The sequence below is a fragment of the Microtus oregoni genome, unplaced genomic scaffold, assembly GCF_018167655.1.
Source record: "Microtus oregoni isolate MIOR12 unplaced genomic scaffold, Mior012 000042F_ref0000377, whole genome shotgun sequence".
In the NCBI taxonomy this organism is placed as follows: domain Eukaryota; kingdom Metazoa; phylum Chordata; class Mammalia; order Rodentia; family Cricetidae; genus Microtus; species Microtus oregoni.
In genome coordinates this window covers 2,908,322-2,932,420 of record NW_024543209.1, presented here as the reverse complement: position 1 = coordinate 2,932,420, position 24,099 = coordinate 2,908,322, and the positions used below count along the sequence as shown (strand labels likewise).

At 48.1% G+C, this 24,099-nt stretch overlaps 1 protein-coding gene across 2 annotated transcripts in view; it reads left to right on the top strand.

Moving 5' to 3' along the window:
• Window positions 1–1,240: 1,240 nt before the first annotated feature.
• Gmpr (guanosine monophosphate reductase) overlaps window positions 1,241–24,099 on the top strand; it is a 35,835-nt gene continuing 12,976 nt past the window's right edge. The window contains exons 1-5 of one of the 2 annotated variants that reach the window (XM_041632786.1): window positions 1,241–1,509; window positions 8,494–8,613; window positions 11,028–11,111; window positions 15,069–15,242; window positions 22,826–22,907. In XM_041632786.1, the coding sequence (XP_041488720.1) occupies window positions 1,423–1,509; window positions 8,494–8,613; window positions 11,028–11,111; window positions 15,069–15,242; window positions 22,826–22,907 (547 nt within the window). In that variant the 5' untranslated portion in view covers window positions 1,241–1,422. Of the gene's footprint in view, window positions 1,510–6,115; window positions 6,138–8,493; window positions 8,614–11,027; window positions 11,112–15,068; window positions 15,243–22,825; window positions 22,908–24,099 lie in introns of those variants that run through there. The other variant, XM_041632787.1, reaches the window with a different exon arrangement.

Genomic DNA, 24,099 nt, shown 5'->3' with positions numbered 1-24,099 from the left:
CACCTCTTATAAAAGGGTCATCATGACAGACAGTATGGGCAGATGGAATGACACTGGGCATGGCATGGGCTTCAGAAACAAACCCAGTGGCCCACTTCCTCCAACAAAGCACACACATTTTAATCCTGATCCATCCAAAGGATTCCATTCTGGGTTACTAAACCTTCAGATGAATGAGCCAATGGGAGCTTTTCTTATTCAAACCAAGACAGTTTTTATTGCACATGGTGTGTGTGTGTGGTGGGGGTGAGAACAGCCAGAGGGGCATCTGAAAGAGAAAGAAAAAAGCAGACTGGCTAGGGCTAGGGCTATGGGGGCAGATAAGAAATAACAGGGGGGAGAGACACAGAGATGGAGAGAGACAGAGAGAGAGAAGGAGAGAGAGAGGGAGAGATACAGAGAGAAGAGCAGCAAAAAATGCTGGGAGAGTCCTACCCATTACGTTGCCATTGCTGCCATTGCGGAGGAAAGAGGGTGGATTAGCTGGGACGCAGCATAGTGGAGGAGGAGCTGGGGAGATGAGAAGAACCTGAAGGCTCTCGTGGGCGTCTTGGCACTCATAAGAAGTGCAAGTTACTAGGGGCTGGAACCACCTGGAGGTTAGCTTATCACAGGTATACACCAAAGGAAGTGACCCTTTCTCGGGGTTTCCCCGAGGAATGCTGCATGTAAGTTTTGATTTATCTTTTTGTTTACCCTGCCAGGGTTCAGGGGGCGCTGAGCTCAGACTGTCATTTTCGACTAAGTCAGTGGGCCTCCTCTTTTTTTTCCCCCCCCGCGGAGAGGGGATTGGGAGTTCCCATTGGATCTGACATTTTTGCCGTGGATAAAGGTCAGATTCTACAGCCAGGCTTGGTGACTCACGTCTTTAATCCCAGCACTCACTCAGGAGGCAGCACCACGGAGGCAAAGGCAGGCAGAACTCTATGATTTTGAGGCCATCCTGGTTTACATACTATGCCCCCCCTCCCCCGGTTTCTCCTTTGGTCCCCTCAATGAGTCAGACTAGGGTACACTCTAGGGAACGGGAGACTTTGTCTCCTGTCTTCCTCTAATTCGCACGCATCTCGCGGCTCAGCCCCGGCCCAGAGAGAGGTTTTAGGGTCCTGCCGGGCAGAGTCCAGGTTCACAGCTAGGTTCAGGCAGAAGGAGCTGGGCCTGGAGGAGGGGCTCAGCCAGGAGACCAGGCTATGGGCGGAGTTTAGAGGCCGGGGCGGGGCGCGCCCCAGGGGCGCCAGGCTCGTGGAATCGTGCCGGGGGCTCGGAGCACACGGGCATAAGAACACCGTGTACGTACCGGGCTTGCGGAGCACCGGTCTGCGCACAGCCATCCCGGCGCCGCTGTACGCACGCGCCCCGCAGCTCCTGGCTGACGCCGGCATCAGCCTCCGCCGCAGGAAGCCACCGCACACCGCCAGCACCATGCCCCGCATAGATGCAGACCTTAAACTCGACTTCAAGGATGTTCTGCTGCGACCTAAGCGGAGCAGCCTCAAGAGCCGAGCCGAGGTGGGGGCCGCTGGCATGCCGCCTTCGGGCTGGCAAGGGGGAAGTGGGTGCAGGGGATGGCACAGAGTGCCTCATCTGTGCCAGAGGCAGAGCTGTCACACCCTCTCCCCGCTCTGAGAAAGGGGAAGGCCAGTCGGTTTTCTCTTACACCTGAACTGTCTTTAGGGTCAGTGACAAGGGGGCCTAGTTTGGGCCTGGAATTATAAATGCGTCTGTCTACCGTTGGTGGGCTTGGGGAAGTTCACACTGAGACTCAACCGCAGAGCAGCTAAGATCAACCAATCAAGTAGCCGGTGACTTTAGAAGGCACGGCTCTCAGGAGGGGCACTCAGGGAGGAGAGGAAACGGTGAGGCTAGGATGGAAAGGAAAAGAAACTCAACTGCAGACTCTCGGGATTCGGAGCAGTGTCCCCTGGTGCTGGGACCTGGCTCTGCTGATTTAGCATTAGGTCCTGTGGTGGAATGTTGTGAACGCGACAGAACAACAGAACAAAACAATAAAAACCGGGCGCCCCCAGCACTCAAGTTTAAGATTTTTCTTTTTGAGTTTAAATGGCCTTGCGGGTGCTGAGCTTGGGGACCTGCTTCTTCATGTCACTCTGCGGTACCAGACAGTCTGCAGTCCCAGCCCGGAGTGAGGCAAACTGACGCGCTGGGGTGAGGGTCATTCGGGCCATTTGGGAGTTAGCTGTGCGATAATAAGAGGAAAGCTTGGAAACAGGTGGAGTCGGGAGACTGCCGAGGTCAGACCTTAAAGGATACAGAGTTTTCTGGAAAGGTGGAGCCGGTTGGAGAAGTAGTGTTCCTGGACAGTGGCTTAGCCACTCTCCGGGGGGGGGGGGGGGGGGGAGGGGGGGAGGAGGAAAGGAGGAACAACCTGAAAGGACTGGATTTGAGTTTGGGTAAACACAGGGGAGCTAAGCCAGTTAGCCCGCCCCATCCCTCTTGCTTCGCAAACAAGACCATAAATAAATCCCCTCAGCAAACAACTCGTTCAGGTGCCCAGGCTGGACTGCCATGCCTGCAGCTGCCAGCTGAGGGTTGCTACCGAATTAGGTCCGCCTCCTGCGCTAGCCAATGAACAAGTAGAACCAAGTGACTTTCGCTAAGCAGGGGCATAGGCTGCTTGGAACCAGAATTGCTCTAGACAGGAAGTGGTGGTGGTGTGTGTGTTGGGGGGGGGGGGGGGGTAATGGACCCTTATCCACCCAGATTAGATGCCCCTGGGCCTGTCCTTCATCGCGTACTTTCAGGTGCCAAAGAACCAGGCAAGCCTTTGTAACAAAAATAACACGAGAGAAAACACCTGGACTGTTTTAGAGAAACTGGTAGCCAGTAAGTAACTAAACAGACCAGGGTTAATAATCTGGCGGCCTCATTGTTTGTTTTCTTAATGTTTGTTTAAAATTTATTTAGGTGTTAGCCACTTATTTATAAATATGTATCGGCACAAAGCGAGGATCTATGCGTTTTCTGAACTAGGAAGACTCTTGAGGAGAAGGTACAATATTAATATTTATGTGAATGGTATGATGTCATGCCTCATTTGGTTTTATAATTTGTGCTGATTGCCACTCTTAATGTCCATGCATGGATTGAATCTTGCAATCTGTGTATACCCATCGCAGTGAGGACTGGTGCCCTTGAGGATTGTCCTCACACGGTAGCTTTTATGAGGAAGTGTTAAGTGGTGTGGCTCTTCCAATTGTCTGTGGGCTAGCTTCCTGGGGCTGGAGCACTCTTGCCTGGTGGATGAGCTCACCTAATGTGACTTGCCTGCCTGGCACTGCTCAAGGAACCACCTTAGCCTCACTAACGTTCCATCTCGGTGTTTCTTTTGTTGTCTTGTAATTAAGCGCCCCAGGATGGGTTGATTGCGTTAAGACTTTTGGATTTATCCGATACACATGGGGTTTGTGTCCTTCCAGGGGAGCCAATCCTGGCTTTACCACCCGAGCCCAGTTCTTAACTAAGAATTTTGCTTATGTGTACATGTTCATGTATGTGTGTGCGCACACATGTGCGTGCACTATCCACCTTTTTTTAAAAAATCATTTTTTATTTTTTAAAAAGATCTTGATGCAGGGTTTTTCATTGGCCTGAAACTTGCCAAGCAGTCTAGTCTGGCCAATAAGCTCCAAGCATCTCTGTTGGTTTCCACCCCCCTCTCCCCTCCCCCACACCTGCCCTGGGGGTTACACGTGTGCTGCTATACCCAACTTTTTTTCTTGGGTCCTGGGGATCAAACTTGGATCTTCATGCTTGTATGGCCCGCACTTTAAAGGCTGAATTATTGCCCCAGCCAACAAGAGAATTTTGCTTGCTTGTTTTTTTTTTTTTTTTAACATTAATGTGGGATTTGAAAGCTGGATACTGGAGAGTATTCGCAGCAGAGAACCATCCGCTTGTCCTAAGACAGGACAAATGCAAACGCTCTCCCATCTGCTAACAGCTCCTAACTGCTAACTGCTGGACCATTAAGGAGAGATGGGGCTAGCGGTCCCCATCTGCAACAGTCCGACCCATAGGGAACAGAGAACAGGACAGGGAGGAGAGACTATACAGAAGAAAGGAGGTTCCAGTTTTAGTCTGAGTTCTGTCACTACTTATTTTATTGCCTTGACACTGTGTCCTGGGGCTGCTATGACACAGAATTACAGAAGAGGCCACTCTGTCAAGAGGCTTTATCTCCCAGCTGGGCACACTGGAAGCCCCCCAACCTAGGTGTGTCTATGCGGTAGGTTTCTCTGGAAAGCTGTTTGTGAGATGGAGCGAGCATCTGCCCCACGCATCTCCCCAGCTCTTGCTGGATTGCTGGTCACTTCTGGTTCTCCTTGGCATGTAGATGTCCCATCTAACCCTCAACCAACGTCACCTCTGTAAGCTGTCCTCCTTCAGTGCGTTTGTGTCTAAGTGTTTCCCCTTTTGAGAAGAACCATTCTACACCCCACGTGACCTCATCTCAACTTGGCCACTTGCAGAGATCCTATTTCCGAATAAGGTTCCGTTCACAGGTACTAGCCTTAGGACTTCGGTGTCATTTGGGGGAGCCACAATTCAACCCGTAACGGCCTATGTAAACTTGGCTTTGTGGAGTTAGAAGATTTGCCCAGATTTGTTCTTAGTCATGAGTGCGGAAGATTCACCTAGGGAGACACTCCAAAAATATACAGTTTCCAACACAGAGGCTTTGATGGATGCAGCTTGGGGCAGTCTTGACATGTTTGCCGAGCTCATCAAGAGGGCTTTCTCTGTGGGAAGCACTGCCTTGACTAGTGATGTACTCTTCACTCAGAGACTGTGGCTCACACTGGTGCTGAGCTGTGTGCGCTATCTGATGCAGAAGCTGCCTGGGCCACATCAGCATCCAGAAGGCCCCTTTCCAGGTGTCAGCGCACTGGATGCCCCTCCCCACGAGATTTCAATCTGATCCTGGGGCCTTTGTGGACTCCTTCCCAGAATGTCTTCCCAAAGGCCAGGCATGCTTCTAGAGTACCCTTTGTTACCCCAAGCCAAGTGGCAGTTGTTTCTGGCCATGCCTTGGTTGGTGTCTAAGGAGCTTAACATACAGGCATTGCCTTGTGTGTCCTTAAGGAATTGGGAAGGAAGTGTGGGTGGGAGGCAGAGCCGGTTCCCTGTGCCACCGTATATTGGTTCCTTCCTGTCCTGTCCAGGGGTGACTGTTTTTGTTAGGGTAGTGGCGGAGGTTAGCACATATTTCCTGAAGTGACTCCTGGAGCTTGACTCACTACACTGAACTGCTCAGAAAGGTGGCGGTGTGTACTTTAGACCTGCAGAATGCTGGGTAATGATCAGACTGACTAACCCAAAAGGACAGAAGCTATTTTGAGGGTGCGGGAGGGGAGTTTGCTACGTTCTGAGTGGGGCTTTGGAGATGCTGTATCTGGAGCAGTCAGCCGCTGTGGTGGAGTAAAGGCCAGGGAAGCTGGAGGATAGCATTTATCTCTCTGAGCGAGTGGACTGTCTTGGGTGTGGGTGTGTGTTGGGTAGATAAGGTTAGGGCAGATACTTTCATTTCTCATTCTTAGAACTCAGTATTGGGAAGGTTCTGCCTTGTGTCATTTTGGGGGAAGAGAGGTTTGTTGGCATGGCCTGGCATATGCTAAATACAAGTTCTGTTGCTGAACTCCCCACCTCCAGCCCCAAGAACCTGCCTTGTGAAGATAGGCAGCAAAGGGTTCATTGTCAAAGCTTCCCTTTTCTGTGAAGTGTGTGTGTCATGTAGATAGGTTTTGGTGTGCCAAGAAAAAGCCATTGTGATCTCATGGGGACAGAGGCTCTTTCATCCAACGCATCTTGGGCAGAATTACAAGAGTATTTGAGACCAGGAATTCTGATTGTTTTCAGTCTGGGCAAAGAGCAGGAAGGCCAGTTAATAGTGCAGAGTTGCCAAGAGGGGCTCCCCTCAGACATCTGGCAGGGTGTCAGCAGGACCTGCTTTCCTACTGAGGACATTCAGGAAGGGGTGAACACTGCCTGGGAGGTTCATGGACTTACAGCATCTCGCTTCCTCTCGCTGACTGCTGTTTAGGACCAGCACAACCCTTTTATGACATCTGCTAGCCAGGAAGCCTTCCGGACTTGGAGAAGCAAGAAAACAAATAAGGGTAACGGCTCTGGGATACAGCACAGTGTGTTTCCACTTAGTTCAGACTGTAAAGTGCAAGTTGGAAGGAATGGAACAAAAACATTTAGAGAATACTAGTTGCAAATGGCAATTGCTGGTCCTCAGGCAACCAGGGTCCATGTAAAACTAAATTATTTTAGAAGCCTAAAGTTCAAGTTTTTCCTTGTCAGTTCACCTTGGCCACACACCTACCTCCAGGGTCCAGGTCCAGTCAAAGGAATGAATGTTGCAGAATATTTCAAACAATAGATTTATTAGCCCACAGTGCGTGTGTGGGGTGTGTGTGTGTGTGCACAGACATATATGGAGTTCAGAGGATAATCTTAGGTGGTGGATCCTTAGGGTCCTTCTGTCTTCTGTTTGAGACAAAGTCTGGGAATTGACTAAGTTTATCAGACTAGCCTGGCCTAAGAGCTTTAAGGAATCCACTGGTTCCACCTCCCGTCTCCTCATGGTTGGGGATCCTAACCGAGGCTCTCATGCTGACTGAGGCATCTCTACCAGAATTCCTCCTGATGCGACTGAGAGATTGGCAATAGCACCCTAGGGTGGCAGTGAGTGGGGAGGGGGGGAATGGGCTTTGCTGGGAAAACTAGAACCAGGAGTGTACACGGACAGATCTGAAGGGGCCACAGCAGCCCTGCAGAAGCTGCCCAAAGGAGAGGAGGTTCTAGATCTCACCTTACCCTTGTCCTCCAGCATCCTCCAGTTTCTCATTTGGTATCCACTGGTCAAACCCAGGCAGACATGAATTTGAGAAATGGAGTCTCTGGAATGGCTACTCTGTGATAATCTCAAGCATAAACTTGCCCCAGGTCACAAGGGAAATTCTGACTCTGACAGCTTTTTTGTTCATTTTTGTTTATCGAGACAAAGTTTCTCTGTGTAAAAAGTGCTGGAACTTGCTTTGTAGACCAGGCTGTCCTCAGACTCAGAGATTGCCTGCCTCTGCCTCCCGAGTGCTGGGATTACAGGCGTGCACCACCACTGCCTGACTTCTGCCAGCTTTTTTTTTTTTTTTTTGCGAGGACCCGGCTCTGGCACACCATCCGGCTAAGCCCACAGTCCTGGCTGAACATCAGACTGGGTTCCTGACAGCTCATAGTCACATGCGCACTGAAATTGGAGTTCCAGGAGAGTTGGTGGGCCCTCCCTGCAGCTGTCTGCAAGTCAGAGGAACAAGTGTTTCTATGCAGAAACAGATGGCTGCACTATATCTCCTCCCAGCTCTCATAATTACCAACCAGCTGCTGGAGCCTGAAAGGCGAAGGGATCAAGGGTTTGTGGCTTAGTGCTGGTAAAATTTGGAGTGTGGTTCTAGGTGAATGGTGAAATGGGAAGGGCCTGGCAAGAGCAGGAAGCAAGGTCACTGCTGTTTGGGAAGAGTGGATGGATCTCCCTAGAAGAGGAATGGGCCCTTCTGTGATTTTTTTTTTTTTTATTACTCTTTGGTGGCCTGCCAGCCAGCTTGTAAACATCTGGAAACTTATTCTTACTTAAGAATGCCTGGCCTTAACTTGTTTCTTGTTAGCTTTTCTTAAGTTATCCTGTCTACCTTTTGCCTCTGGGCTTTTACCTTTCTCTATTCTGTATACCATTCTTTACTTCTCATATAACATGGCTGGTTATGTGGCTGGGTGGCTGGCCCCTGGCATCCTCCTGTCCTTCTCCTTTTCTTTCTCTTCCCTCTTCTCTTGAGCCTAGACTCCTCCTCCTAATTATTCTCTCTCTGTGTCAGCCCCACCTATCCTTTCTCCTGCCTAGCTATTGGCCATTTAGCTCTTTATTAGACCAGACAGGTGTTTTAGACAGGCACAGTATCACAGCTTCACAGAGTTAAACAAATGCAGCATAGAAGAATGCAACAACACATCCTTGCATCATTAAATATTCCACAGTATAAACAAATCTAACACATCTTCAACTATTATATCCCAACACCCTCCAGTGCTTGGAAGTGGGGGGAAATAATAACGTGTCTATGTGTGCTTAGGGCCAGAGTGAGACAAGGTGAGGAAGGAAGATGGCGGAGATATTGGGAGGCTGCTGAAGGAAAGATCTCACATAGATCTTGGGATTCATAGAATATCTGGTGACTTATTTGGGTGTGTGGGGGCAGTGGGCATAGCCACTGCTTTTGTATGTGGGTATAGCCTGCTGCTTGGTTTTCTTGGGGGCTGTCCTGTCCTTGGAACACTGGGTCAGAGCCCTAAGAGAATCTAGGGACTGAGGGACAAGACCCATCCTTGGTGTCCTCCCCACCCACTCTGAACACTGGGAATCCTGCATGTGTTACATAAAGAGCTTACTCTCATTTCTTTCCCTTTTGCCTACAGGTGGATCTTGAGCGAACCTTTACATTTCGAAACTCAAAGCAGACCTACTCAGGGATTCCCATCATTGTGGCCAACATGGACACTGTGGGGACATTTGAGATGGCTGTGGTAATGTCACAGGTAGGAACTCAACTACGTCACTACATCCTCAGCTTTTTGGCTGTGTGTGCATCAGGTGCCTGGAGTCATTCCTTGCTGAGTCTGATTGTTCCAAGGGACATGCCTTTCCTGCTTCTGTAGTCAGAAGATAGGCCACATATAAACTCTGCCCTCTGTGAAATGGTCTAGCTGTACCTCTGTCTCCTCTGTGAAGACACCTATGATGGTTTTAGAAATTAGGCTTTCAAAAGGAACTTAGGCAGCAGGATGAATGCCATATTGGAGAGGCCCATCCCCTTAAAACCAAGACAGCCACTTTGCATGTAGCACGTAATGCATTGTGTTGGGGGGTGCTATAGTTTATGCTGTAATGTATCTCTCAATTCTTATCATAACTTCGTGGGGGTAGGCTCCTTCTGCAGATGAGGAAACTGAGGCAGACAGAGAAAGAGGAGGGACATCTCGTCCCAGGGCCTTCAGTCAAGTAGAGAGGCAGGACATAACCCCAAAGTGAGTCCAGAATCTGCCGGACACATCTCTAAAATGGATGGACCGCAAGGCAAGTTCAGGGTGCCTTTTGACACATGTCTTGGCCTCAGGAGAAATGGAGGGACACCAGTCATAGGTATTTGCTGCCTCACAAAGCTGTGTGTTGGGGGTGAGAATCTTCCACTTCGGAGACCAGAGTGTCTCCTGATGATGAGCGTGGAGATGTGTATCTGTTTCTGCTCGTCCTGTCTGCCAAGTGTGGAGATAAATGCAATTAGTCGGAAAAGCAGCTCCCTGTGGGTGGCAGGTCTGACTGCAGGAGGCGCTGAATTCGTTATCAAGCCGCGATGAGGGGGGAAGAGAGTCTCAAATTATAAACTCGGAAAGTGGAGTTGGAGGTCATCCACCTGACTGAGGATTGTTGTGTGACTGTCTACAGAGAGGGGTCTGAGGCGAATGAATGAATTGCTAAAGGGATGTGGTGGTTCTTTCTCCCAATTCTTGCTTGTCTTATTAACTTCTCGTAATGATGTTCCGTGCATGCTGTGGCGGGAGAAAGTGTCCTGAAGGTCCATGTGTTAAAGGGATTTTCCTAGGGTAGTAGAGCCCTCAAGAGATGGGGCCTGGCAGGAGGTCTTTAAGTCATTAGAGGAGTGGCCTTGAAAGGGAGTGTGGATCCCCAGTGTCTTCCTCTCTCGCCCTTCCTTCCTGACTGGGGATAAGGTGACCAGTTTTGGTCTGCTCTGTACTCCCGCCATTATATGCTGGCGTGCCACAGCCCCAAGAGCAACGGACCCTTTGACAGAGCAAGCCAAAACAAACCTTTCCTCTGTGGAAAGGTGCCTGGCTATAGTTATCGTTGGTAGCAATTAACAGTATAAATGGGTGTGGGGCTCAGGAAGCAACACCCAAGTCTGGGTTGTCTGTGAGCTTGAGTGGTATCCGTGCATAACCTGGAGCTTGCCGTGCCCCTCCCACTTCCACTGGGAGGTTCTCCGAGAATGCCATCGCCTGCGTTGGCAGAGGTCGTCGTGTGTGGGTTCTGTGAGTTTTCTATTTTTAGGATCCGCAGACAGTGTGAATTAAGGGAGTCAGAGAATTTCAGAGTAAGGCATTGGAGGTGTGTGGTGACTCAGAAGTCAGAGAGGAAGCCTCAGAGGAGGGACGTTTGATGTTGACTGCTAAATGAATTATTTCTTCCTCCTCTGCCCTATGCCCCTCAGCTTGCCCTCTAGCTCTGACTGGTCTTCCACGGCCACCAGACTTCCAATCTCAGCCTTCAGGGCACTACGTGCTAGAGTTTTAGGTGTGGCCCCCTTAGCCAGCTTTGCTATATATTTCTTAACTTCTTTTAAGTCCCATTTCTCTTACAACAATAATTCTGTTCAAAGCTGTTCTGAGAATTCCATGGTGTCAGCAAAGCATTGGCCCCATGGTAATCAAGTCTGGTTCAATAGCCAAAGATGTAGGGTTATTATTTACATAATCCCCTTCCTTCCTAGCTTTCAGCAAAAAGCATTTAGGCTATGTATTAGTGGAGGCTTTAGGTGTAGGGCAAGGTCCTTTGTTTGGCTGAGCAGAAGCTTGCATTAGGATGGTCACACTCCTGGTCTGGGGGACCGTCTACATATGTGTTCTTGACCTGCCTTGGGTGTGGGCAAAAACTAGGTGAGCCAGCTGGGTGGAAAAGCTCCTTTATTCTTGCCTCTTGGCAGACTCTCCCTGGCTGAACACACATTGTCTAAATCCTATCGAAGCGGAGAGCATTTCTGTGATCCCTTGTTTCACCGCATGCACCTTGGTTTGCTTGCTGGCTGCTAGGAACATATTCAGAGCAAATGAGGCCTGAATGGCAGCCGCAGATGGTTTTGTCTGGGGCTTATCTTGCAGGCAGGTGGAGGGCCTTCTTCCCTGGCTCCTTCCTGACAAGCTGTCTTGTTTCCTAGCACGCCATGTTTACAGCCGTTCACAAGCATTACTCCTTGGAAGACTGGAGACGTTTTGCGGAGAACCACCCCGAGTGTCTGCAGGTACGATGATGACGCGTTTTAGTGACAAGGGCCGAGGAGAAGAAAAGTCTTCCCTGATGTCAAAAGTATTTGGAGGCTGGTGGGTCGCTGCCAGAGCATTGCTGAGGAAACCTGCCTCGTGGGGTCTTAGCAAATGCCAGGATGCCCTGTGAGGACAGCTTCGCCTTTAAAAGCATCCGTCACCACAGCCTGGGGAAGGCCTTGCTTCCTGTCAGGAGTTTCCAGGTGAACCCAATCTAAGAGCTTTTTCCTGGCTACAGACAAGGGGTCCTAATTGTAACAAACTGCCTTTTATTTCAATACTCTATACCCCTACTAGGATGGCTGTCATTACAATGTGAGTTATGTTGATGTGGAGAAGTTGGAGTGCTCATGTGTAGTTGGCAGGCGTGTAGGTGCTGAGGCTGCCTTCTCAATGACCTAAAAACTCCTAGTGCTGGGTAGTTTAATGTCAACTTCACACAGTTAAGTCATCTGAGAGGAGGGAACTTCAATTAAGGAAATGCTTTTATAAGATAGAGCTGTAGGCAAGCCTGTAGGAATGTTCTTAGGTAGTGATTGATGGGAGGGTCCAGCCCATTATTGGTGGTGTCATTCCTGGGCTGGTGGTCCTAGGTTCTCTCGGAAAGCCGGCTGAGCAAGCCAGGAGGAGCAAACCTGTAAGCAGCACTCTTCCATGACCTCTGCATCAGCTCCTGCCTCCAGGTTCCTGCCCTGCTTGAGTTCCTGCCCTGACTTCCTTCGAAGCAGAAGCCAGATAAGCCCTTTCATCTCCCAGTTACTTTGGTCATGGCATTTTGTCACAACAATAGTAACCCTGACTAAGACATTCAAGAGAGTAAGTGTGAGTTACCATGTGACCCAGCGGTTCTATTTCTAGAAGAAACGAAACCATGTATTCACACATAGACTTATTCATGAATGCTCATGATATTTACAATAGCCCAAAAGTAGAAAATGTAAACTAAGCAACTAAAATGTGTCGTTGAACAAATAAATGAAATATGATCTGTCAATACGATAGGCTGTTGTTCAGCCACAGAAGGGAAGGAAGTACTGACTCATATTCAAGTGCGAACAAACCTTGAGAACATTTTGCTAAGTGCATACCAAACACAAAAACCAACAAGAATTATTTCATTGATGCTAAGTGCCCATGGTGGGCAAATACTCGAGAGACATGGTTACCTGGGCCTGGAAGCAGGAGGAAGGAATTAAAAGAGTAATGCCTACGGTTCCTCTGGAGCCAGGCCTGGTGCTATAGCCTGTCATCTCAGATACTTAAGAGGCTGAGGCAAGGGAAAATCAAGGTTAGGGGCAGCCTGGGCAATTTAGTAAGACTTGTCTCTGTAATAAGGAGGAAGAAGGAAGCTTGAGATGCATTTCAGCCAGGATTTATCTGTAAGGATTCAAAAGTATATGACACCCTAGATTCAGTACCTGTTAAAAAAATTAAAATCATTTTTGAAACCAGTAAAATATCCTATAATAACGATATCACTGAATATGCTAAAAATCATTGTGTACTCATGATAATGTCTTAGTTTAAGGTTTCTGTTGCTGTGAGAAAGCAGCTTGTGGAGGAATGGGTTTATTCCATCTTACAGAATGTGCATCGTGTCCTCCGTCATCTAAGGAAGTGAGTGTCAGAATTCAAGACGAGCAGGCACTGAAGCAAGTGGAGGCCACGGAAGAGTACTGCTCACTGGCTTAGAATTTGCCTAGCCTACTCTCTTATATCACCCAGGCCTACCAGCCCAGTGGTGGCACTGCCTAGAGTGATCTGGGCCCTCCTGTGTCAATTGTCAATCAAGAAAATGTACCTCAGGCTTGCCTATAGGCCAGTCCGGTGGGGGAATTATTTTAATTGAGATTCCCGCTTCCGAAATGACTGTAGCATGTGTCACGTTGACATAAAATTAGCCAGTCTAGGTGGCTTTCATGCTGAGTTGCTATGTCTCTGTATCCCTGCTCCTCTAAGAAAATGGGTGTTTTAAAATGATATCTATAAGCCCTCCCGTAAGATGACTGAGTTCCTATCCAGTGCATTCTGCTGGTTCTAAGCCAAATCCAGCAGTGAGGTCTGGGTCCGCCTCGTTGTGGGCAGATCATTTATGATGAGATAATGATTTCGAGTACTGCCATGGCTGCTGCTGCTGTCACTATGATTTAATTAGGTGTGGGCTTCCACTACAAAAACGTTAGCTTAGGAGATAAAATAATTCTGGCTCGATATAAAGTTTTTCATTTTGCTATATTGTTCAGAGTATCTCTCCATAGTCTTTGCATATGCCAAAGTCCTTGGTTGCTCAAGTTCTGCAGATAAATCTACATATAGCCTATGCATATTTTCCTATAGATTTAAATCACTTCTATATGACTTGTAATGTCCCATACAATGCAAATGCTATGAAGCTAGGTATTGCAACCTACTGCTTAATAACAACAAAACAGCAAAAAACCCATATCAACCTGGGTGTAGATTTTAAAAATACTTATTTTTATGTGTGTGTTTGCTTGCATGTGTCTGGTGCATTACATGTATGCCTAGTACCAACAGAGACCAGGGGAAGGTGTTGTATCCTCAGGAACTGGTGTTACATATGGTTGTAAGCCTTGGTGTGGGATGCTGGGATCCAAACCTGGGTCCTCTGTAAGAGCAGCAAGCACTCGAAACCACTGAACTATCTCTCCATGCCCTGGTTTTATTTACTTGTTTAAGACATGATGTTTTAGTTTCCCCCCCTCTATTTCTGTGATGACATACTCTGTCAAAAGCAACTTAAGGGAACATTTAATGTGGCCCACAGTTCAAGGGTACAGATTGTCAGGCTAGGGAGGTCAAGGTGGGAGGAACTTGGAGCAGCGAGTCACATGTATCCACAGTCAGGAAGCCTAGAGTGATGAATGCATGTGATGTGGGAGTGATTTCTTATTAATAAAGAAACTGCCTAGGCCCATTTGATAGGCCAACCCTTAGGTAGGCGGAGAAAACAGAATGCTGGGAGAAAGAAGCTGAGTCAGTGAGTTGCCGTGATTCTCCCACTCCAGACAGATGCAGGTTAAGATTTTCCCTGGTAAGCCACCTCGTGGGCTACACAGATTATTAAAAATGGGTTAGATCAATATGTAAGAGCTAGCCAATAAGAGGCTGGAACTAATGGGCCAGGCAGTGTTTAAAAGAATACAGTTTCTGTGTAATTATTTCGGGTATAAAGCTAGCCGGGTGGCGGGAAGCAGCCCACTGCTCCTATTACAACATGCATGCTGCTACTCAGCTCCCTTGCTCCATTTACCTATATCCCAGGATGCCACAAGCCTCCCACCTCAATTACTGTGCACAAGGTAATCTCCCAAAGGCATGCCCCAGAGGCCTGACTCCTAGGTCATTCTAGAATCTCTCAAGTTGACAATACTAACAATCATTTAGTATATGGTGTAGCTCAGACTGCCCTTGAGCTCAATCGGTAGAAGAGAATCACCAACAGCCCACTTCCAGCTGAGGCATATTCCATATCCAGCCACATACATCCTTAACCTGTAAATGTTGTTCTCACTTGTTCTTTCTGGAAACGTCCCATGGTGCCCTTCTGTAAGGTTTCCCCCTAGGATACGTTTGCATCAGTAGCTGCACAGCACAAAGTTCTACACAGCAAGCTTGAGAAAACTGAGTAGAAGCTGAGGACAAGGTCTTGAATATTTCCAAATGTGTTTGCTGGGAGGTTTTGTTGCTGAGTCCCAGCTTCAGGGATGGGTGTAAGTCAAGGGTGGGCAAGAAAACTGGAAGTTTTGGTTGACCATGGAAGGAGCAGGTCTCCTTTTACCTCTGCTGCTGTTTGTTTCTTGAACACAGCCTCTGTGTTTGCTCAGGGTAAACCTCGAGGTTGTCCGGATGGAGGAGCGTCTTCCTTTGAATACAGCTGTTCATGACACCTTCTCTGCTTCATTTTGCTGTAGCATGTAGCTGTGAGCTCGGGCAGTGGGCAGAATGATCTGGAGAAGATGAGCCGCATCTTGGAAGCTGTGCCTCAGGTGAAGTTCATCTGCCTGGATGTGGCCAACGGGTATTCGGAACACTTTGTGGAGTTTGTGAAACTGGTCCGATCCAAATTTCCTGAACACACCATCATGGTAGGTTTGATGGGAGACCCTCAAGGAAGCCAGGAGATGCCATGTACTAGGGGAGGGGTCTGTGCCTTTGCATAGCTTTTGTTGCTAGAGTTGTGAATCCCCAGGAAATGGAAGACCTGAAGAACCAGCTTGCCTTTGAAAAATGAATAGAGTCCTGGTTAACATCGTGGATGTTGGCTCCTTAGTTTTGATAAATTGTCTGTTACCAGATGTGACCTTTAAAAAAAGAGAGGGGGATCTTCACCACCCCTTGGTAGAATGTATTTATTTTAAAATTGGAAGCGCATGCCAGGCTTTCAGTTCAGCATGTTGTCCTCTACCCCAGCCATGCTCGTCAGCAGAAAGCTTTGCCACTAGGGTTAGACTTAGTGACCATAATTTTATGAGAATCAATTAATGATGGTAGCTTGGCTGAGATGGCATTATATCGAAGACCTTTGGTGACTTTTCCATATTTTCCCAACTCTTAGTACCTTTACTCACTCAAGCTGTGTTGATTCTTTCAAGGCTAAAAGCAGGTGGTCATCACTAGAGTTACAGTTGGAATTTCGGGGGACAAAACTTGTATTTATACCTGTTTTTCCTGGTCTTCATTAGTAGGGTATGTGGGAATGACCAGTGCCTGGTTTACCCCTGCCACCTCTGTCTTTTCAAGCCTGTTTGCCTCACGTTTCCCTGTCGGGAAGTTGGTAGAAAAGTATCGTTTCTGCTAGTGGCGTTCAGTGTCTCTTTAGGGGCCTTTCTTTGCTAAGTTGCTTTTGGCCATGGTGTTTTATCACAGCCACAGAAGATTAAGTAATACAGAAATCACCTCATTGGAAGAAATTGGGTCAGGGTCAAGGTATTCCCCTTCAAAGACATGCCCTTGTCCACATACTTTCTTCAGTGCGGTCTCAGTTCTTTATGTAGCCTGCCTCCCTATGAACTCATCAGTGAATTAATTCACTAGTGAAGCCAGTACCCTCTTGATCCAGTCACCTCTCGGCAGTACCTCCAGCTAAGGACTGAGTCTTCAACACCTGAACCTCTTAGGGAGCCCCTTCATACCCTTGCTGGTACTTCCTGAGATTGACTTCTTTTTTTTTTTTTTTTTTTTTTTTTTTAGTTTATCAAGCTGCCAAAAGCATCTTTCTATGTTGAGTCTTTGACTCAGATTCCTGACCTAGCTCCTCTTAGGTCTTACCCTCCCTTGAGACAGATCTTCATCCGACTTCTCTACATCCTCTGCAGACTTTGCTGAGCTAGTAAGCCAGCCACTGTGTGGGAGTCTGTGAGCTGCTCCAGCAAATGACCTGAGAAGGCGGTCATCAAACCTTTGGATTTAAAACCAAGATAGCTAGGAGCTACAGGTAGCCTACTGCTCCTGGTTGGGACTAAGCTCAGGTCGATGGGATCTGACACCATTTCCATCTGATCTGTGGAATCTGACAACGATCTCCATCAGATCTCTGGGATCCGATACCATTTCCATCCAATCTCTGGGATCTGACACTATCTCCAGGTACCATCTGAACAGAGTTAAATTGTAGGACATTCTGCTGGGAATTCTTTAAGGCTTGGGAGGACACCCATGTGTTTGTTGCATGCAAGAGTAAGAGTTTAGCCTTCCCCTACATCCATAAATATTCAGCCTATTTTAGGGAGGTGCCAGGTTCCTCTCCTGTTTCCAACATCTTGGTGAAGACTAGGAACAGTTATCTACTACAGACCAGGAATCTTAAACTGATTTATGAGGCTGGAGAGATGGCTGACCACTCTTCCAGAGCACCTGGTTTCAAATCCCAGCACCCACCCACATGCAACTCAACACTGTGTGTCTCTAACTCCAAGATCTGTCATTCTTACACAGAATTACCTGCAGGCAAAGCATATAAAATAAAAGGGAATAAATTTGAAAACCAAAAAGCTCAGATTTGTTTTTAGGTTTGGGGATTTATAATCAATGCTGCATTAACAAAACTGCTTTTGGAAGGAAGCCCTGAAGGGAGAGCCCATCCGCTATGCTGGCTGCACGTTCAGACTTGGTGACATCCCCTTGTCCTTGTCTACCTGCCATCGCAGTATGGGGTGAAAGGTACACTAGCTGGGGGGACTGACTTTGGGCCTGCACTAGAGTATGGTAAAGTTGCTGTCCCTTCCTGTGTCCTGGTACCACTCAGGCATACCTGGCGCCCAGGCCCTAGCCTTTGTGGTACCTTTCTTCCAGGCCACTTGAAAGAGGGAAGAGAAATCTGCAATTCCAGAATGACAGAAGCCCCGATCCCCAACAGGGATGTGGTGACCGTGAATAGCACTTGACAGTAAACTTAACTTCTCTGATGCCAGGTCAGACATAGAGAAATCTCAACATGTATTTGTTGGAGATACGGTGCCCTTCGTGGCTTCCATGAGACAGGGAGAGAAGGCTGCTGTGATCCGGAGGGGTCTGGAAGAGTCTGGAGAGGTGGGATCTACCTCCCCTGCTTTAGTTGCTCTGCGAACATAGAGGGTTAACAGCTGAGAGACTGCTTCCATTTATTACCCTCACTGCATGCAGGTTGCTTCCAGAGGATTAATGGGAAATGATGCAGGCTTAAGGAGGTGGCTTAGTGGTTCTGTTTCACATCTTTGGTAACCTTATAAATTATGAACAGTGCATAAACAGGGACGTTTAATAGGGAGTTATAAGCCCTACTTCAGTGACCCTACACCCGGAGGCCCCCACTCCTCACCTCAGGTTTTCTCATAGTGACTGCTTCCCGCTTGGCAGCTGTCTGATGTTGCCACCTATGCATTTCTAGAGATGGCTCAGCGGTTAAGAGCACTGCCTGCTCTTCCAGAGGTCCTGAGTTCAATTCCCAGCAACCACATGGTGGCTCACAACCACCTATAATGAGATCTGGTGCCGCAGGATACTGTAAAAAATAAATAAATAAATAACACCGCTTGAGTCAGTCTGGTTCAAGTTTTCTGTGAATGGCCAGGCCTTCCATGTCATCTTTGGTCCCATAGTGTATTTGACACCCTCCCTGCTGTTTTCTCTGCTGGGTCTGTGGTTGCAGAGACTGAAGGCCATAACTACTGCCTAGCAGCCCTTCTGGCTCCAGCCTCCTGTCTCCACCTGGGAACTAGTTGCAGCGCTGTTGAACCCTCCAGTCCAGTGTCCTGTCTGACTCCATTCCGGCTGCTGTCAAAATACTATATACCCAGTGACTGATAAACAGCGGAAACTTGCTGGATGTCCAGGACCAAGGTCTGCCACTGTCTGGTGACTCTGCTCCTGAAAAGGTGATTTGTAGGTATATCCTAGTTGCAGACACGTCCACACGTGCTCCCTTGGTCCTCTTGAAGGAGAAGTCATCCCATTTATGAGAGCACCTTCTTGAAGGCCGTATTTCTTCATCTTAGTGTCCTGAGGCTTAGGTTTCAGGATATGGCATTCGAGAGGACACAAGACATTCAGACCACAGCATTCCTGAAGTCCAAGGGCTCATGACCTGAGCCCTACAGGAAAAGGGAAAAGGAGTTTGAGGACACTAAGAAATGGAGAATAACTGTGGGGGTCACATAGCACATGCTATGGTTTTTTTTTTTTTTTTTTTTTTTTTTTACCCATACAGTGAACCCCAGTAGTTGCTCAGTTGCTTTTAGGTAGTACATTGCATTGAAAGCCTGTCCTCTGAGTAGTGACTCATGGAAGAGAGGTGGGACCTGGGCAGTGGGATTGCTTTAAGAAGGAAAGAGAAGGGGCAGGGGTATGGAGTGCTTGCCATGCAAGCATAGCGACCTGAGTTTGAGTCCCAGAAACTATGTAGAAAAAGAAAACAAAAATGGGTACATGTGACCTCAGTGCTGGGGAGGTAGAGACAGGGGAGTCCCTGGAGCTCCCTGGTAAGCCAGCCTAGCTGAATGGGAGCACATCCAGTAAAAAAGGAGAGGCCCCCATCATGAAAAATAAGGTGGATGGTGTCATGAGGTTGACCTCTGGCCCCCACACTTAGGCACATACTTGTGCGTTCTCATATATACACATACAAACACACAAAAATAAAGATAGGCCCCACTTCTCAAGCTGTTGCAAGCTTAAAATGGCAGGCTGGTGGTGAGGGCCGCACTTGGCCTGTTTGCAGACTGAGGTGAACTGTGTGCCAGGCTCAAGAACAAAGACGAGGGGAGATTGGGAGGACAGGAAGGAGTGGGGGATGGGAAACAGGGAAAGCCTGTGCTGCAAGTGCACAGCCAGGGGTTGCCAAGCGGGAGCCAGGCAGAAAGGGGTGGGTAGTAAGTTCCCAGAAGCCTCTAGGCAACCTCCAGCAGCAGGGCTCTGCAGTGCCTGCTGGCTGGCCAGGAGGAGTTTCGTGGCTCTGCTTGGTTTCCACAGCAATGAACTGAAGACTTTGGCAAGGTAGATGTTTATTCCTAAGCTATTCACTGCCTGCGCTGACCCCTGGAATTCTCCAGTTGACGCTCATGCCTTTGGCTCTCTGCGGTTTGGAAAATGTTAATTTCTCTTCTCCGGCTTCCAGAGGCACTGTGGGGAGGAATTAGCATTTGCCCGGTGTTCTTGAGCTGAAGGGTACTAGGTGAATGCTGAGTGCTTTTAGAATCATTGCACAAGCAGGCGATTCCTGGCCTCGCACCAGGCCAGGGCTCCTTGCCTTGCTGTTCACCCCTGGCCAACTGGGGAAGGGAAGGCAAAGGTGCTGGCTGAGGGGAGGGGCTAACTATTCCTTGGTATTTTCCTGCTCAACATTCTAGATGCTTTTAATTGGGTTAATACAGACTCGGCATGTCTATTTTCTTTTCCTCTCTTTTTTCTTTTCTGATTTCGTTTTTGGGCATTGAACCTGTGGTTTCATACGCTTAGACAGGGATGTTTTTATTCTGCTCCCCTCAGCCCTGGATGGAACCCAGGGCTTTAAAAATACTAGATGAATGTTATACTAAGTCACACCCCCAGCCATCTTTGTTAATGTTTAGAGACAGGACCTCACTAAGCTGTCTCCACTAGCCCTAAATTTGTGATCCTATTGATTGCCTTCATATATTGGTTGGATTATAGGCGTGTGCCACCAGGCCCGGGCATCATTTCATTTTTGTCTAGGGCCTTGAAGCTGGAAGTTGCCTTGCTTCCCTGGGTCTATTAATCTGCTTTCCAACAAAAAAAAAAAAAAAAAAAAAAAAACCTGAGAAAAAGTGAGGTTTGTTTTGGTTTCGGGTTTCAGAAATTGCAGGTCATGGTCATATAACTCTGGGTCTATGTTGAGGTGAACATCATGGCAGGGTGTATTTGGTAGAGTAAAACCACATACCTCATAGGGAAGCAGAGACTCGGAGATGAAGGTGGCTAGGGATGAGACACACCCTAAGGACATGTCCTCAGCACCCACTTCATCTAACCAGACTCTGGTCTCCTGAAATTCCCACATCCTCCCCCAAAGAACTTGAGAAGTCAGGAATTCATCAATGGATGAACCTATTGATACAATAGCACCCTCAATTCCCCCAAGTCCCACCTGCCAATACTGCTGCATTGTAGATGTAGCATTTGCCTATGAGCTTTCAGGATATTTTGGATATCTCATGACCCTGGGATAGTGGGGGTGCCTGACCGGAATGGCTTCCTGCCTGTCTCTGTGCCTCAGATCAGGGCACATAGTCCAGGAAGTGAACAGGCATTAAACTATCACAGTTACAGGGCGCATCATGCTTCCAATGGACTGTCACACACTCAAGCCTGTGTCCATTCCCTACACAAGGTGCTTTGTACTGACATAAAACACACTCACTTAATGACCCTGACCAGCCCCTCCCTGCCCACAGACCTCTGGTCCGTGACCAAGGGGCCACCTGTGTAGAACTGGAAACTTCATGCCAAAGCCTGATTGCTATTTCTATTTCTGATATGGTCTTGTCTTCTTTTGTCTGAACCGAGTCTCTGTGATTTCCAGATGATCCATTCCTGTGGGAGAAATTCACAGTTTTTCACTTTGGGAAGGATACATCTTGCTGGCTAACTCTTTGGTCATCCTTGTGATGGTTTCACTGAGAGAGAATCTCGGAGCTCATGGGACATACCCTCTTTTGTGGTCTCATTTTTTTTTTCCAGGAAACCTATGCAAGAAAGGACATCTCACCAGTAGTGAGAGCTTATGTGATACTTTCTTCTTAGTATTTTATGTCTATAACCACTGATGATTTGATATATGAAAATCAGGCTCACAGTGGCACATTAATATTTGTTACTACTGAAGTTGAGTACACTCCCTGATTTGATCAGCGTTTTTTCTTATGGCGCTCCTGAGTTCTGCATATGTTCCAGCCGGTCACCCTTTGTCACAGCTACACGTGCTTTTCTCTAGCTGGCTCTTTGTTGGTTGGATCATCTACTCTCATGCATTTCGTTTTTGTGTAGATGGTTCTAATTCTGCCTTTACACTCCCCAGCTGAGTTTACAGGAAAACAGCGCTACCTTTAACCCTGTCCCAGTCCTCCTCCTGTGACATCTGCCATGCTTTCTGTTGGCAGCTGGGGCTCCCATTCAAGCTGGCCTTGTCACCTCTTTCTCACAACTTTCTTCTGTGAAGTTCAAGTTATTTTAAGTTAAAAAAAAAAAAAAGAAGATGATTTCCCTCAGGGAGTTAATTTAGCGAAAGGCCACTTGGACTTTGGTGGGAGTACAATGAGCAAGGCTGCATTTTTGCAACATGGGACTTTGCCCGCTTGTGAACATCCAGTCAGGGCATGTTGCCAGGCATCCTGAGTACCAGCTGAAGACGCCATGGGGGCAGTGAGTTGTAATGAAAGGCCTATTTTTGCTCCCTCAAGCTCCTGCAGTCAGAGAGCTTGTACTATTTCCAGCGCAGATGCATTCTCGCGCTTGATGGATTCTGCCACTTCCTGGCTTGCGGGTCTATTCTTAGGGCCGAGGCTTCACTCCATTTGTAGACAGAGCCTGTGCCAGTGGCATGCGGCCCAGCAGGGCCTGCCTGCCCTTTTCTACCAAGGTGGGAACCCCAGCCCTAGGGCCAGACACTCGGGTGTTTTCTCAATCGCTAGAAGGTCCATTTTCTAACCGTGACTTTCTGGGTTCTGTAGAGATTCTCCAGGGCTTTCACAGATGCCAAAGTAGCTTATGCCCATTGCTAAGGGGGTTTTGATCAGCTGACTGTGTTTCATTGCTTATGGATTTGGGGTTCCCTAGAAGATTTTGTTTTGATCTGACCAGTGTTGAGATGTTCCTTTAGTCTGGCCTGTATATTCTTAGATTTCCTGTGTTTCTAAACATTCTGCTTTCCGGTAGCTTCATATATCATTAGTTCACCCAGGTGACTTTCCCAGAAGGGATCTCCTGGTATCGGCTTCTGCATTGGAATTTACACGAAGAGAAAGCCAGGAACATACTCGCTGATTCCCAGACTTACCACCTTCAAAATTGGATGTAGTGTTTTCTTTTTGTCTCCTGGAACCCTGGTAGCCTTAATACACACATACCCTTGGGTCAGGAGTGAAACTTCCCACTGACCACCCCACAACCCCTGTACCTCACCCCCACCCCCAAGAGTCATTTCCTGTGATGGAGAACTGTGTTCTTCTTGTCACAGGCAGGAAACGTGGTGACAGGAGAGATGGTGGAGGAGCTCATTCTCTCTGGAGCAGATATCATCAAAGTGGGAGTTGGACCGGGTAAGACCTGTTGATCTGAGGAGGGCTGTCTTTGGGGAACAGGGGACTGGGTAAGACCTGTTGACTGCAAGAGGGCTGTCTGACTCATAAGACTCACAGGAGGGCTGTCTGCGGGGAGCAGGGGACTGGGTCAGACTGGTTGATCCCAGGAGGGCTGTCTATGGGAAGCAGGCTACTGGGGCTTGGGCTTCTGGAGGTGGCTACATGGGAACCATGAAAGACAGCCAGGGGCTCAGGACACATTCTGTGGAAGATCACTGAGTGTCTCCATGAAGCGATGTCCCCGAGCTGCTCCCTGATGACCTTCTCCATGAGCAGGCATGTGCTGTGGGATAATCTTTTTGTACACTGTGAAGATGTGTCTCTGTTTTACCTCATAATTAATAAAAAGTCTCCATGTCATTTTTCGGGAGCTGGTGGTCCAGAGAAAGTCCAGTACAGGCACGTAGCTGAGTTTTGAGGCCCTGCTTCAGCATGTTTGTGTAGAAGAGCAGGCTGTGCAGATCCCTGAAGAGGAAGGTCAGGCTAGGAAATACATGAGGACAGTGAACGAACAAGGATGGCTGGGCTCATGTGAGTGTTGGAAGGATCCCAGACATTGTAGACAGGCCCGTGACTAAGCGTCATCATTTGAACATGACCTGTGGCCCACATTGACTCCCCACCTGATAACTAATCCACCTCTTAGACACTAGGGCCACCCGCGGGGCCTCTTGAAGGAACCAAGTAAAGTCATTTCAGCCTTAATGTGTGAGTAGCTGTTTCTTCTGGGCCTGGCTGGCATTTGTCTTCCTGTTTCCCTCACCCAAGCATGCATTCTCACCGCCATGTTTTAAAATTCTGCCCTGGACAGCCATTATTACCTAGACACTAGCATTGGAGAGAAGAAAAAAAAGAAGATAGACACTTTATCTGGGACTAAAAATAACAGCAGATAGACTGCCCCCCCCCACTAAAAAATAACAACCTTCTACCCCCCCAAAGACAATCTTAAAAAGGAAGCAGAGAGGAAGCTCCTGTAAGGGGCATGTGGGTAAGTGCTGCCATAGGCGGATGACCTCTTGTGCTGTAACCTAGCGCGTGTCAGTGTATATATTGAAAACCGGTCCCGTCTGCTCACAAAGCGTGCGGGCTTCTAACCTTCAGGAAGACCTCAAGCCTGACTGTCTTCCTGTGGTTTTCCTCACTGCCA